Source organism: Gopherus flavomarginatus, chromosome 9 (genome assembly GCF_025201925.1).
Source record: "Gopherus flavomarginatus isolate rGopFla2 chromosome 9, rGopFla2.mat.asm, whole genome shotgun sequence".
Lineage (NCBI taxonomy): Eukaryota > Metazoa > Chordata > Testudines > Testudinidae > Gopherus > Gopherus flavomarginatus.
Window position 1 is genome coordinate 85,568,502 of NC_066625.1, and position 11,204 is coordinate 85,579,705.

At 44.0% G+C, this 11,204-nt stretch overlaps 1 protein-coding gene across 4 annotated transcripts in view; it reads left to right on the forward strand.

The window, feature by feature from the left end:
- Positions 1-11,064, forward strand: part of ANKDD1A (ankyrin repeat and death domain containing 1A) — a 31,582-nt gene extending 20,518 nt beyond the window's left edge. For 3 of the 4 annotated variants that reach the window (XM_050967489.1, XM_050967488.1, XM_050967490.1), the window contains 6 exons: positions 856-954; positions 2,324-2,422; positions 5,169-5,264; positions 7,383-7,584; positions 9,018-9,149; positions 9,650-11,064. In XM_050967489.1, coding sequence (XP_050823446.1) covers positions 856-954; positions 2,324-2,422; positions 5,169-5,264; positions 7,383-7,584; positions 9,018-9,149; positions 9,650-9,711 — 690 coding nt within the window. In that variant the 3' untranslated portion in view covers positions 9,712-11,064. The remainder of the gene's footprint in view (positions 1-855; positions 955-2,323; positions 2,423-5,168; positions 5,265-7,382; positions 7,585-9,017; positions 9,150-9,649) is intronic. The other variant, XM_050967491.1, reaches the window with a different exon arrangement.
- Positions 11,065-11,204: the final 140 nt, after the last annotated feature.

Genomic DNA, 11,204 nt, shown 5'->3' on the forward strand with positions numbered 1-11,204 from the left:
AGCAGCAAGAAGGCTAAGCCTCGCCGTACATCATTCCTTTGTAGAACCTGGAACAATCCTGGCTGCAGTTTATACGTTAAGCCAAAGGCTGCGTGAATGGAAGTTATATTTCAGAAGTAGGCATTGTGTTCCAGCCAAGATGCCCTTGCTGTTAGGAACCGGGACGTAGGCTGTCTGGCCTAGTGGGCAGAGCAGGCATCCAGGTCAGAGAATGGAAGTGGGGTAAGAACCAGAGTCAACTGCCAAGTCCCAGAGCTAGGGGGTTGAGCCAGAGTCAGGACAAGTAATCAAAGATAAGAATCGGAACTGGGGTCAGATACCAAATGCCAGAGCCAAGGGTTGAGCCGGACGTCAAAGCAAGGGGGCAGAGCCAGGATTGGGAGCCAGTGGTCAGGAGCAAGGTGAAAAGGCAGGAACTGGAGAGTGACAAAGATCAGACATGGAGCAGGAACAAGGTGGGAGCTAGGAGTGAGGAGCAGGTGAGGAACAGGGCTGGGTCAGGATTGCAGGAGGCAGGCAAGAGCAGGGGCCAACGCCTGTACAGCTGCTCAGCCGGCACACATGGCTCACTTCCTGATGTAGGCAGCAGGTATGAGCCAGTCGGGCAGCTGCAGGCCTTGGGGGCTCTGATTGACTTTCCAGGTTTAACAAAACGGTGCTTTGCCCATCTCCCTTGGTGCTGACAAATGAGTGTCAGCAAGCTGTGGCCTCCACAGCCCCAGGATGTAGACCTGCATCCTTGGATCCTTACATTGCCCCCCTGCAAGCAGATTCCAGGACCCCAGGCTGTGTGTGAGCTAGAGTCCCCAATGCCTTTTCCCCCTCATATGCAAGTAATGCACCTTCTTCCCACAGCAAAATGCATCAGCTGTGCACATTGCAGTGCTGCAGAATTTCCCAGCCATCGTTAAACTCCTCATCGACACAGAGTGCAACCTGGACATCCCGGATTACGTAAGGCTGGGAACCCTTCCATCTCTGAGCCATGAACCACATGAACTGAGGTTTTAAATCAGCCAGTTCTGAGCAGGGGTGGGGGAAAGAACAATGCTTTTAAATGTGGAAAACGTGGAAGTTCAGCTCCTGAAACATGAAAATGGCTGAATTGTTCACATTTTCCAAGCAAATTCAGGGCCCAACCCCGCAAGTGCTCTCTGTGCGTGGAATTCCTGTTGAGTTCTTTGGGTGATGGATACACAAAGTTTGCCATTTCAGCCCCTCACCTCTGAGCTGTACACTAAGAGAGAGAATTTCAGCACAGAAGAATATTTTGAGACAGTTAAGAATGACTGAAAATGGGGGGTAAGGATGGATTTGGTTGGCTCTCAGTCAAAATTGTGGTCTCACGAATGACAAGTCTGTAACACAAAAATATCTGTGTAACCTGGCATTTGATTTTAGTTATTATTCGTTCTACTCTTGCAGTTATCTCAAGCTTGCTTGCTTCATGCCTGCATCAAATTGCCACATTATTTTGTTTGGTTTCTTTTATATTTCCTGGGATTTTCCAGAAGTTCTTCAGTCTGAAACAAAAAAAATCACAATAGTGGTATCCATGTTGACCTGCGGTCTTACATGCCATAGAATGTAGTAGCTATTGGCTCTGGCTCCAGTTGGCCAAGGTATTTTGTTGCTGCTGTGGTCATCACCTATGGACGGCACTTAGAGCAGATTCTCCATTTCCTGGGCATCTCTGCTTGATTCACAGGGTTTAAAAAATTTCCTTCCAATAGTCCCAGAGGTGCTTTGTATAATACAAGAAGTTCATCCATCTTTAGGCTGAAATACGTACTGTCAAGGACTTCCTAATGCTGGTACCAGCCCAGGCCATTGTTATTTCTGAATGCCTCTAGCAGTTTACCTTGGGCCTATTCCAGTTGATGGGAGAGTTACACTGACATTGAATGGGCATGAGGGAGAACAGAACGTGCTCCTCTGTACACACTTAGCATTATCTCCCAGTAGAATCATAGAAGATTAGGGTTGGAAGAGACCTCAGGAGGTCATCTAGTGCAAACCCCTGCTCAAAGCAGGACCAACTCCAACTAAATCATCCCAACCATGGCTTTGTCAAGCCAGGCCTTAAAAACCTCTAAGGATGGAGATTCCACCACCTCCCTAGGTACCCTATTCCAGTGCTTCACCACCCTCCTAGTGAAATAGTGTTTCCTGATATCCAACCTAGACCTCCCCCACTGCAACTTGAGACCATTGCTTCTTGTTCTGTCATGTATTGTTATAAATGGTCATATTTATTCCCATCATTCCTCACCAGCATTTCCTCCCAGGTATTTCATCTTGCTTCTGATTTCTTTTTACACAGAGGCAGCAGACACCACTCCATATCGCTGCAGAACACGGGAGACAAGACATAGCTGAGATGATTCTTATAGCAGGAGTTAACTTGAAGTTAATTGATAAGGTAAACAGCCTTAGGGATGGGATAGATGTGTGGGGATTTGGAGGAAAGACATGTTTTGTTTGATCTCAGTCCATGAATAAAACTGACAGTATTATTAACATACAAACATTTTCAAGGAATAAACAGTTAAAATAATGCTTTTTTATTGGGGAGTGGGCAGGGTGTGTTCAAATTTGAAGGGGATGTGAATGATTCTTAGAAAAGTACAGGGTAGTTCACTCTTTGCTATGCAAAGTTCTCAGACCCGACTCCTGCTACTGTAGGGTGACCAGATGTCCCATTTTGAAAGGGACGGTCCCATTTTTTTGGACTTTTTCTTATATAGGTGTCTATTATCCCCCACTCCCTGTCCTGTTTTTTCACAGTTGCTATCTGGTGACCCTATGCTACTGCCATATATTTTCACTTATACTAACCGAACAGTGTTATGCTGTAGCAATCATTAATAACAGATTATAGTGCAAAGAAACATTTTAATGGGTAAAAAATAAAAGATCCAGTGTGTGTAGATCTGAAATACCCAGCATTCAGTGCTCTGCTTGCTGGGGAGAAAAAAGAAACCCCAGAACTCAAATTAACTACAAGAATTTTAAGAGCACCAGGCAAATTCTGTTCTTTGTTCTGAGAGTGTAGTTGGGCATATTTGTATATGTCAGGGGGAAACTCAAGAGCATTCAGCCACAGGTTAGTATCAGAGCTACAATTCGCTATGAAGTTAAGCAGCAGCACGTTTTATAAACAAAAACCAAACCCAAAGATTTAGCCTTAGGTACTGAACCAAAATAAATGTTTGTTGTTGCCACCATCTGGCAGCTCTTGGAACTAGAGCAGTGGCTCTCAACTTTTCCAGAGTACTGTACTCCTTCCAGGAGTCTGATTTGTCTTGTGTACCCCCAAACATAAAAACTACTTGCTTCCAAAATCAGACATAAAAATACAAAAGTGTCACAGCTCACCATTACTGAAACATTGCCGACTTTCTTATTTTTACCGTATAATTATAAAATAAATCAATCGGAATATAAATAGTGTACTTACATTTCAGTGTATAGTAGATAGAGCAAAGTAAGCAAGTCATTGTCTGTATGAAATTTTAATTTGTACTGATTTCGCTCGTGCTTTTTATGTAGCCTGGTATAAAACTAGGCAAGTATCTAGATGAGTTGATGTACCCCCTGGAAGACCTCTGCATACCCTCTGGGGTACATGTACTCCTGGGTGAGAACCACTGAACTAGAGGAAGACACTGCACAGGGAAAACGTGCTTGCTGAATTGAGGACATTTTATCCCCAGTACAAAGTGAGAACTCATTACCAAAAAGCCAACCCCAACACAGAATTCCTCTCCTAGTATGCTGCATTTATTTCTGATAATTGATAGATACATAGATAAGATAGACAGATGATATGTATTCCAGTCCCATTTCTCTCTATCTATGCACACAACAGTTCATACAATATACTGTTCATACATTAATAGTCAAACTGATTGAGTCGTTTTCTAGGAGATGGTTTCTGTTCATACACGTACTGCAGAAATTTGTGGGATTACATGGATTGGTTCAGATTCATACGCCTTAGTGAATCTATTGGACAAAGGGCTGTAGTTCGTCTCAGACTTAATATGTCTGGGGGGATAGCTCAGTGGTTTGAGCATTGGCCTGCTTAAACCCAGGGTTGTGCGTTCAATCCTTGAGGGGGCCACCCAGGGATCTGGGGCAAAATCAGTAGTTGGTCCTGCTAGTGAAGGCAGGGGGCTGGACTTGATGACCCTTCAGGGTCCCTTCCAGTTCTAGGAGATGGGTAGATCTCCATTATTATTATGTAGTACTGAGTTGTGCCCTTGGAGACACGGGTGCAAACGTTCAGTACTCCGTGAATGTAAAGTGCTTTGAAGCCCCCTGTTCTCTAAGTGGTGAGATCAGAGACATTTAGGGCCAAGTTGGGGTTGCTCCTGCCCGATGCAGTGTAGAGAGGGCATGGTTGCTGTCAGAGAGAGGCATAGGGAACTTGGTTCTGTGCAGGGCACAAGGCAATTAGCAAAGCTCCCAGAGCAGAAGAGAAGGCGAGCAATGAGTGGCATTCAGCATCTAAAGGGACAGATGACTGGCTGGGTTGGGAGAGTGGCTAGAATCTGCCCCTTGCACTTAGTGCTCAGTGGTGCAGCATGTGCCATTTTGAGACTCCCTCTAGCACCCCCTGCAGGCACTAGGCTTGCAATGCACCCAAATCCACCTTGCCTATATAAATGATGGCTGATCCCCTTAATCTGACTTCTGTAAACCCTGCTCCTGTAACAACAAGTAAAAATAATTATGCTTTAATCTCTTAAAGAGCTGGGAATAAAGTAATGATGGATCACATTTGTCTATCACCAGTAATAATAGAGGTGTTTCAGCTCCCACATATGATGGAAGATCCATAATCGCTGCAGATGGATGAAATGGAAGGATAGTCCAATGGTTAAGGTGCTGGCCTAGGACCTGGGTTCAAGTCTCAGCTCCACCACAGACGACTTCTGTATCCTCTTAGACGTCACTTTCATCTTTCTGGGCCTCAGTTTCCCATGTGTAAACTGGGGATAATAGCATAATCCCTACCACAAAGGTATCTTAAAGACTGGGAGCTGCTCAAAGACTATGATGACAGGGGGTGGGGTAGGTGTCAGATTAGTCTTTAAAATAGAGAAATGGTGAATATACATTTTGAGCAAAATTGTTCTTTTTTTTTTCCTTCTTAATTTCAGCAAGGAAAAACATCCCTGGATGTAGCTGCCCGGGGTAATCATATCAACTTGGCAGACATGATTATCAAAGCAGATCGGTTTTACAAATGGGAGAAGGTAGGCAGCATACCTGAGCCGAGTAGCCTTAAAAACATCCTTTATATGAGACAGTTCTCTGTGCTCATCGGTACAAGGGGCAGAGAAATGCAGACGATGCGATGGCAAACAGCTCTGTTTTCATTGTCCATTTAAAAAAACGACAACAAAGCAGCCCACAACTGTACCACAGGCTTTGCTTATTAACATAGGAGTCCCTGCTGTTAAATATCCCAGACTGCATTGGGAGGAAGGGAGGCCAGATTTCCAGAGATATTTAGTTACCTAAAGATGAGTGGGAGTTTATAAAGCACTTAAGCAGGTTATGCGTCTAGCCCCCATTAAAAGTCAAAGGGAGTTAGACACTGTCACAACTCCTGTCAAGCGCCCCTCTTGGCCACTCACCAGATTACTGTGAGGGGGATCCCACCAGTGAATCCCCCAATGCTTTAAGCCTCTGGAGTCTGAATAGATCCCAGGTGCTGTTCCTATCTTGGGGTCCCTAGGCACGCTCTTGGGATCATCTACCTAATAGCTCCTCCTAAGACTGGAGACCTCACAGTCCAACTGCTTAGTCCCTGGAACCAATGGTGACCCCCAAGATACGCTCATAGTTTAACACCTTCTCCCAAAACTCTTGCTGCGTGAGCGTTCTGGCTCTAGTTTACTGCTCGCAGGGACACGTGCTAGGTGTAGCAGATAACATACGGACACTTTGCACAGGATCCTAACACATTATTGCTCTTTCTTTAATAGCATGAGATACACAAAGTTCTTAAAAAAAAAAATCCTACCAGGAATGGCCTGAAGTCTCCAGAAATTAAAGATTAATCTTCAATTAAAGATTGTCATGTGATGAAACCTCCAAAACTACATCCAACCAAAATCGGCAAACCTAGCACCTTCTTGCCTCAGTTACCCCACCACTCTGAAGTCTTCTGGGAGATGTGGTCATCTGGTGTCTTCTTGTTGCAGCACATGGCTTGGGTTCAGAAACACAGAGCCTTCTCCCGCACCTCACTTCTCCCTTGGCCAGTCCGTCCCCTTCCTTCTACCTGCCCAAAACTTCCTCTCTCTGTGTGAGTCTCCCCTCCACCTCCCATGAGTTGTAACTGCCTGCTTTGTCAGCCCTGTCTCCAAGCTGGAGAACTGCAGCTCTCTCCACTCCCCTGCTTCCTTCAGACCAGAGGAGGAAGTATCTTCTCCCAACTCAAACAAACCCACTGGCTCAAAGTGCTTCCCTCTGAGTAGACCATAGCTGAGATCTAATGGCCCAGCATTGTCCCTGGTCTGGGAGGTAGGCTTATCAGCATGGTAGATACACAGCGACAGAAGGGCATTTCTGATACCACAGCTTTCATAGCAACACGGTATCAGCCAGAGTTCTTCAGTTGTAAATAGGTTCCCCAGATCACCATCCCAAGCACCTAACCTGTTTAGGCCTTACTGGAAATCCCAGCAGGAGTTCTTGGAGGATGGTCTTGCAGTGAAGGCCGAGAGCCAGGCTATCGGATTCTATTCCAGGCCCCTGGACAGGCTGCCTGTGTGGCCTTGGGCAGTCACTTCCCCTCTCCATTTCCTCATACTACTTGCCTACATCACAGGCAGTTGTGAGCTCTCTCTCATGTTACTGAAGCATGTTATTCAAGAGCATCAGACAGAAGACTCTGTAGAAATCCAAATTACCACCTACATGGGCTTCTGTAGCCAGGATGCCATGAACAAGATTTATTAATTGGGCCAGGATGAAACAGGACAGTTAGTAAAACAGAAACGTGCTATGTCAGAATGAACTTAAACTGCTCCAGTGGCAAGGCTGGGGGATATTACAGCCCAGCCATTACAAACAAAAGCATGGTAGGTCTGTTGCTGGAAGAACACATGGGCGTTACTAGGGATTATGCTGCTGCTAACAATCCAGCGTCATCAGAATGTCAGCAAGGGGAATGTTATAGCCTGTAACCGGGTACCGCGACTAGTTCAGCACAGCACTGCTAGCAGGAAAGTTACATTGCTTTTTGGAAGTGAAGGGATTCATTGTTCAGGGTCGTGACGTTTGGGGGGGGGGGGGGGTGTGTTTTCTCTCAACCTGAAAGAAATGTGAAGCCTCTCACTGAAACTCCTATTTTAACATCGTAGGACAATCTCAACAGTGACTCCGACTCCTGGGTGGCAAAACACTTAACCTTTAAACAAGATCACAAGCTGGAAACACAGCACATTCGCTCAGTGATGTGGAGATTAGCTACTAAATACCTCAAACCCAGCGAATGGAAGCAGCTTGCACATTACTGGAAATTCACTGATGCACATATCAGAGCCATTGAGCAGCAGTGGGCAGGTATAAATCAGATGGCGTCTCATTTACGTCAAGCATTTCCATCCCTTCCCTTTAATCTCTGTATGGCTAGTAGATAATTCTCCAGCGGTGGTACTGGGCCACGTGCTAAGGAAGCCACCTGGTTCAGATGGACCAGCCACAAGATTGCGTTTGAAACACTTTATAAAATAAATAGGAAAAATGTGTACTCACCTGAAAAAGGCTAGTAGGAAAATCCACAGCTCCTAAAGAAGGGGTCTGCTGCCTCTTCCTGGCTGCTATAGAGAACCCTCAAGCCTAGGAGTTCTTGTCCCTAAAGGGAAACTTGATTGTTGTAACTGACAAAGCAAGACAGGTCTGAACATCTTCCTACTGAGTGGGCATTTTCAGGCAAGCGGGTAAACGATCCTTATTCTTCTGCACAGGGAGACCACGGACTTTAAACAGTGAGATTTTATTTCTTACAGGGAGCCAACTTCCAGCAAAGACCCTGGCCCCACTGGGTCAGTTTGCCCTTCACTTGCCCCTCTAGCAATTGGGAGCAAATCTAGAGGGCCACCAAAGAGAAACCTGCGCTGTGACCCCAGGAACCTACCCCTGCCCTCCTGGGGAACAGGCCCTTTTCCCCTGTGGCTCAGCACACGGAGCACTGTGGGGGCAGTTAGAAGGGTATGTCAGGACAGACTGCATTCTGAGCTTGGAAATATCCCTCTTTGTAAATCACAGCTCTGAGTGGAAGCATGGAAGAGCCCAGTCATAAGTTTGCATGAAACATGCTCTGCCAAATGCAGTCATTTACTTGCATGCGGTTTTCAGAAAACTTCCAGTTCAAAGACCTATCTGAGTTATGGCAACCCAGATCATTAGGCCAGCAGATTGGAGTAGAGACCATTATCTTTCCTGCAACTTTGTTCTCTCTTAGAAACCTTCTAAATATCTGTGCAGCTTTTGAGCTCTGTCCTTCCAAGAGAGCAGGGAATGCTGCTAGGGCAGCAGCTAGGAAGATGTTTGTCCTCCTGTAGAGCCAGATGTAGAACAGTGCAGAAAGGGGGAGACGGGGCTGTTTTTAAGGACCGGAGAGTTATTCAGCAAAATAGCAGACCATGAAATACTTACAAAATGCAGACTGAGTCAAAGCTACTGGAGAACCAACCCATTCTGTCCCTGCCAAAAGCAGAACCAATATGCTACCTGGTGTGAGTGCAGGCAGCTGCGAGTCCAAATGGTTTAAGATGTTGGAGTTTAAAGAGCAGGTTTAATTTCCATATCAGATTGCTTCAATTAAAAAAAAGTGTGGCTGGGCAGCAAATAGGGCCAAATTTATCCTCACATCCATTCCCTCAATTCCCACCACAGTTGAAGGGAGAGCCACATGTATCAAGTCAGAATTTGATGCAATCTACAGCCACCATACAGAGTGAAATATAGTTTCATCCATGTATCGTTCTTACCAGGTACTAAAAGCTACAGGGAGCATGGCCACAGAATGTTGCTTATTTGGCTTCATGGTGTGATCATGGCAGGAGAAAATCCAATCAAAGGACTATATGAAGGCCTGGTGGGGATTTGTAGAAGAGACTTGGCAGGTAACAATCCATCACTTTCCTCTTATGTTGAATAATACAAACTTAGCACCATTTGAATTAACCTTTTAATACTTGATTTAATTTCCATAGCTGTTGCATAATGTAAGTATAGCAGTCTTTTTTCTTAAATACAGAGTCTTAAACTATTAACAGCCTCAAACACCTCTAGTACCTAGGAAGTTGTCTTTTCCCCCTTGTTTTATGGAGTACACACATTTACACATACTGCTAGGCCATTTCTCCTGCCGCTTTATACCTCCCATTCATCAGAATCATTTACTAGAGCAAAAATACTCACACCCAAACATGTAGAACCTCCTTTGTTAAGTAACTAGGATTAAAAACCAGACTGAGTAGACATCCCTCAGAGTAAAATAAAAATAAATAAAAAAACAGTGCTGCTGTCAAGCTGCCACTCAGCACAAAGGTACAAGTGCTATTTTTCATTCCACTTCTCCTAATGGGTGAGAGGAAAAACACCTATGATGTTTGTTTTACAGAAAGCATTAGAAAAAAGGCAAATGCAGAATCCACTTCTCCAAGGAAGTGTACAGCAATGTAACAACTGAAGGGGAAATGACTGTCCGATGCTGCCTCCGCTGATTTTTTCCTAGAAACTACAGTGATTGAACCTGAATCATTGAGCTATTCACCAAAAAGTGGCCATTAAACTTTTAAGGGCTTCTTGTCATGACAAGTGGCGCTTCTGCTGCTTCCACTTGAGATCAGGTAAACGACGAGACATCAGCACGTGCTAATTTTAAAACATCTTTATACATGTGTGGGGTTTATTTGCTGTTGCATAGATGCTGGTGACTATAATACAAGCAAGGTGAAAAGGCATTTGTGATACTGAGACGACTTTCAATTAGGACTCATTTTCTTACTGTAATTTGTTTACATCTCGTTTTTTGTAGGTATAATTTTTTTAATTGTCTTTTATAAGTTACAAAGGGGAGAACCTTTCTATTTAAGATGTAGTAAGATGTGTTCTTTACCCAAACATCTTCAGTTTTTGTCCACGTCACCTATGGTTTATTGTGGGAAGAATGCTCAATTGTTTAGCTGCTGGCATCGTTACATTTGTTTTGTTTTGGGGGTGGGGAGAAGGGGTATTACCTGGACCGTATTAAAAGAGGGATCAGATTTTGGATCCTAAAGCCTCGACAGTTCCCCATTAGCTGGCATTTGAAAGGCTACAAATCCCATAGTCCTGTGCAATTGAATGTTTGTTATTTGCCCTTTCCAAGGTTAAAGTCATACTGTAGATCTGAGCCATCTTCACACAAACACACAATTTAGGGAAACCAAAATACACTTTTGTTGAGTCAATACTTTTCCAATTCATTTTACCTTATATGGATGAACCACTTCTAACTTTTTGTGCACAACTCAAAAGCAAGCAGGATTTGAAGAGTCAGTTCCCCTCCTTGGCGCATAAACATCTGCATATTCCCTAAAGGGAAATGTCAGCATATAGGCTAACACATTCTCGCCACACAGGTAGCCTAGCCTTGAGTGCCAGTACGTGCTTTACTCGATTTCAGTACAGAAGAGGTAATTACCTGTTATTTATACCAACCCTCACAAAGAGCGCACTTTTCTTAAATACTCAGCAATTTGTCATGTGAAGTTTTATATTTTTTACAGTGTTTAAGGGGGAAATAAAATGTGTTCTCCAATAAACTGGAATATTTTTCCTGTAAGGAGATGGGTGATTTCTTTTTAGTTCAATCTGTTTTATAAAATGCTTTTTAAAATTCACATCCACATGCTGAAAACACTCTTAAAACCCAATTAAATTGGAATTCACTATGATTCAAGCTGTTTTACTGTTCAATAAACACCCTTAAAGCAAATCTAAGCAGAATTTAACATCCTTCAACAGACCTTTTCTGATGGTAGCGCTGCACTTTGATGCTATTTACATCCACATGCAGCTCTGAAAGATCACGTTAAGCTACAGTAATTCTGTTTAGTCAATTAGAAAAAAGCCACTTGTTGAAATTGAAGTTTTATTGAAAACCATTGTTACAGCTAGCAAGAAAGTTAAAA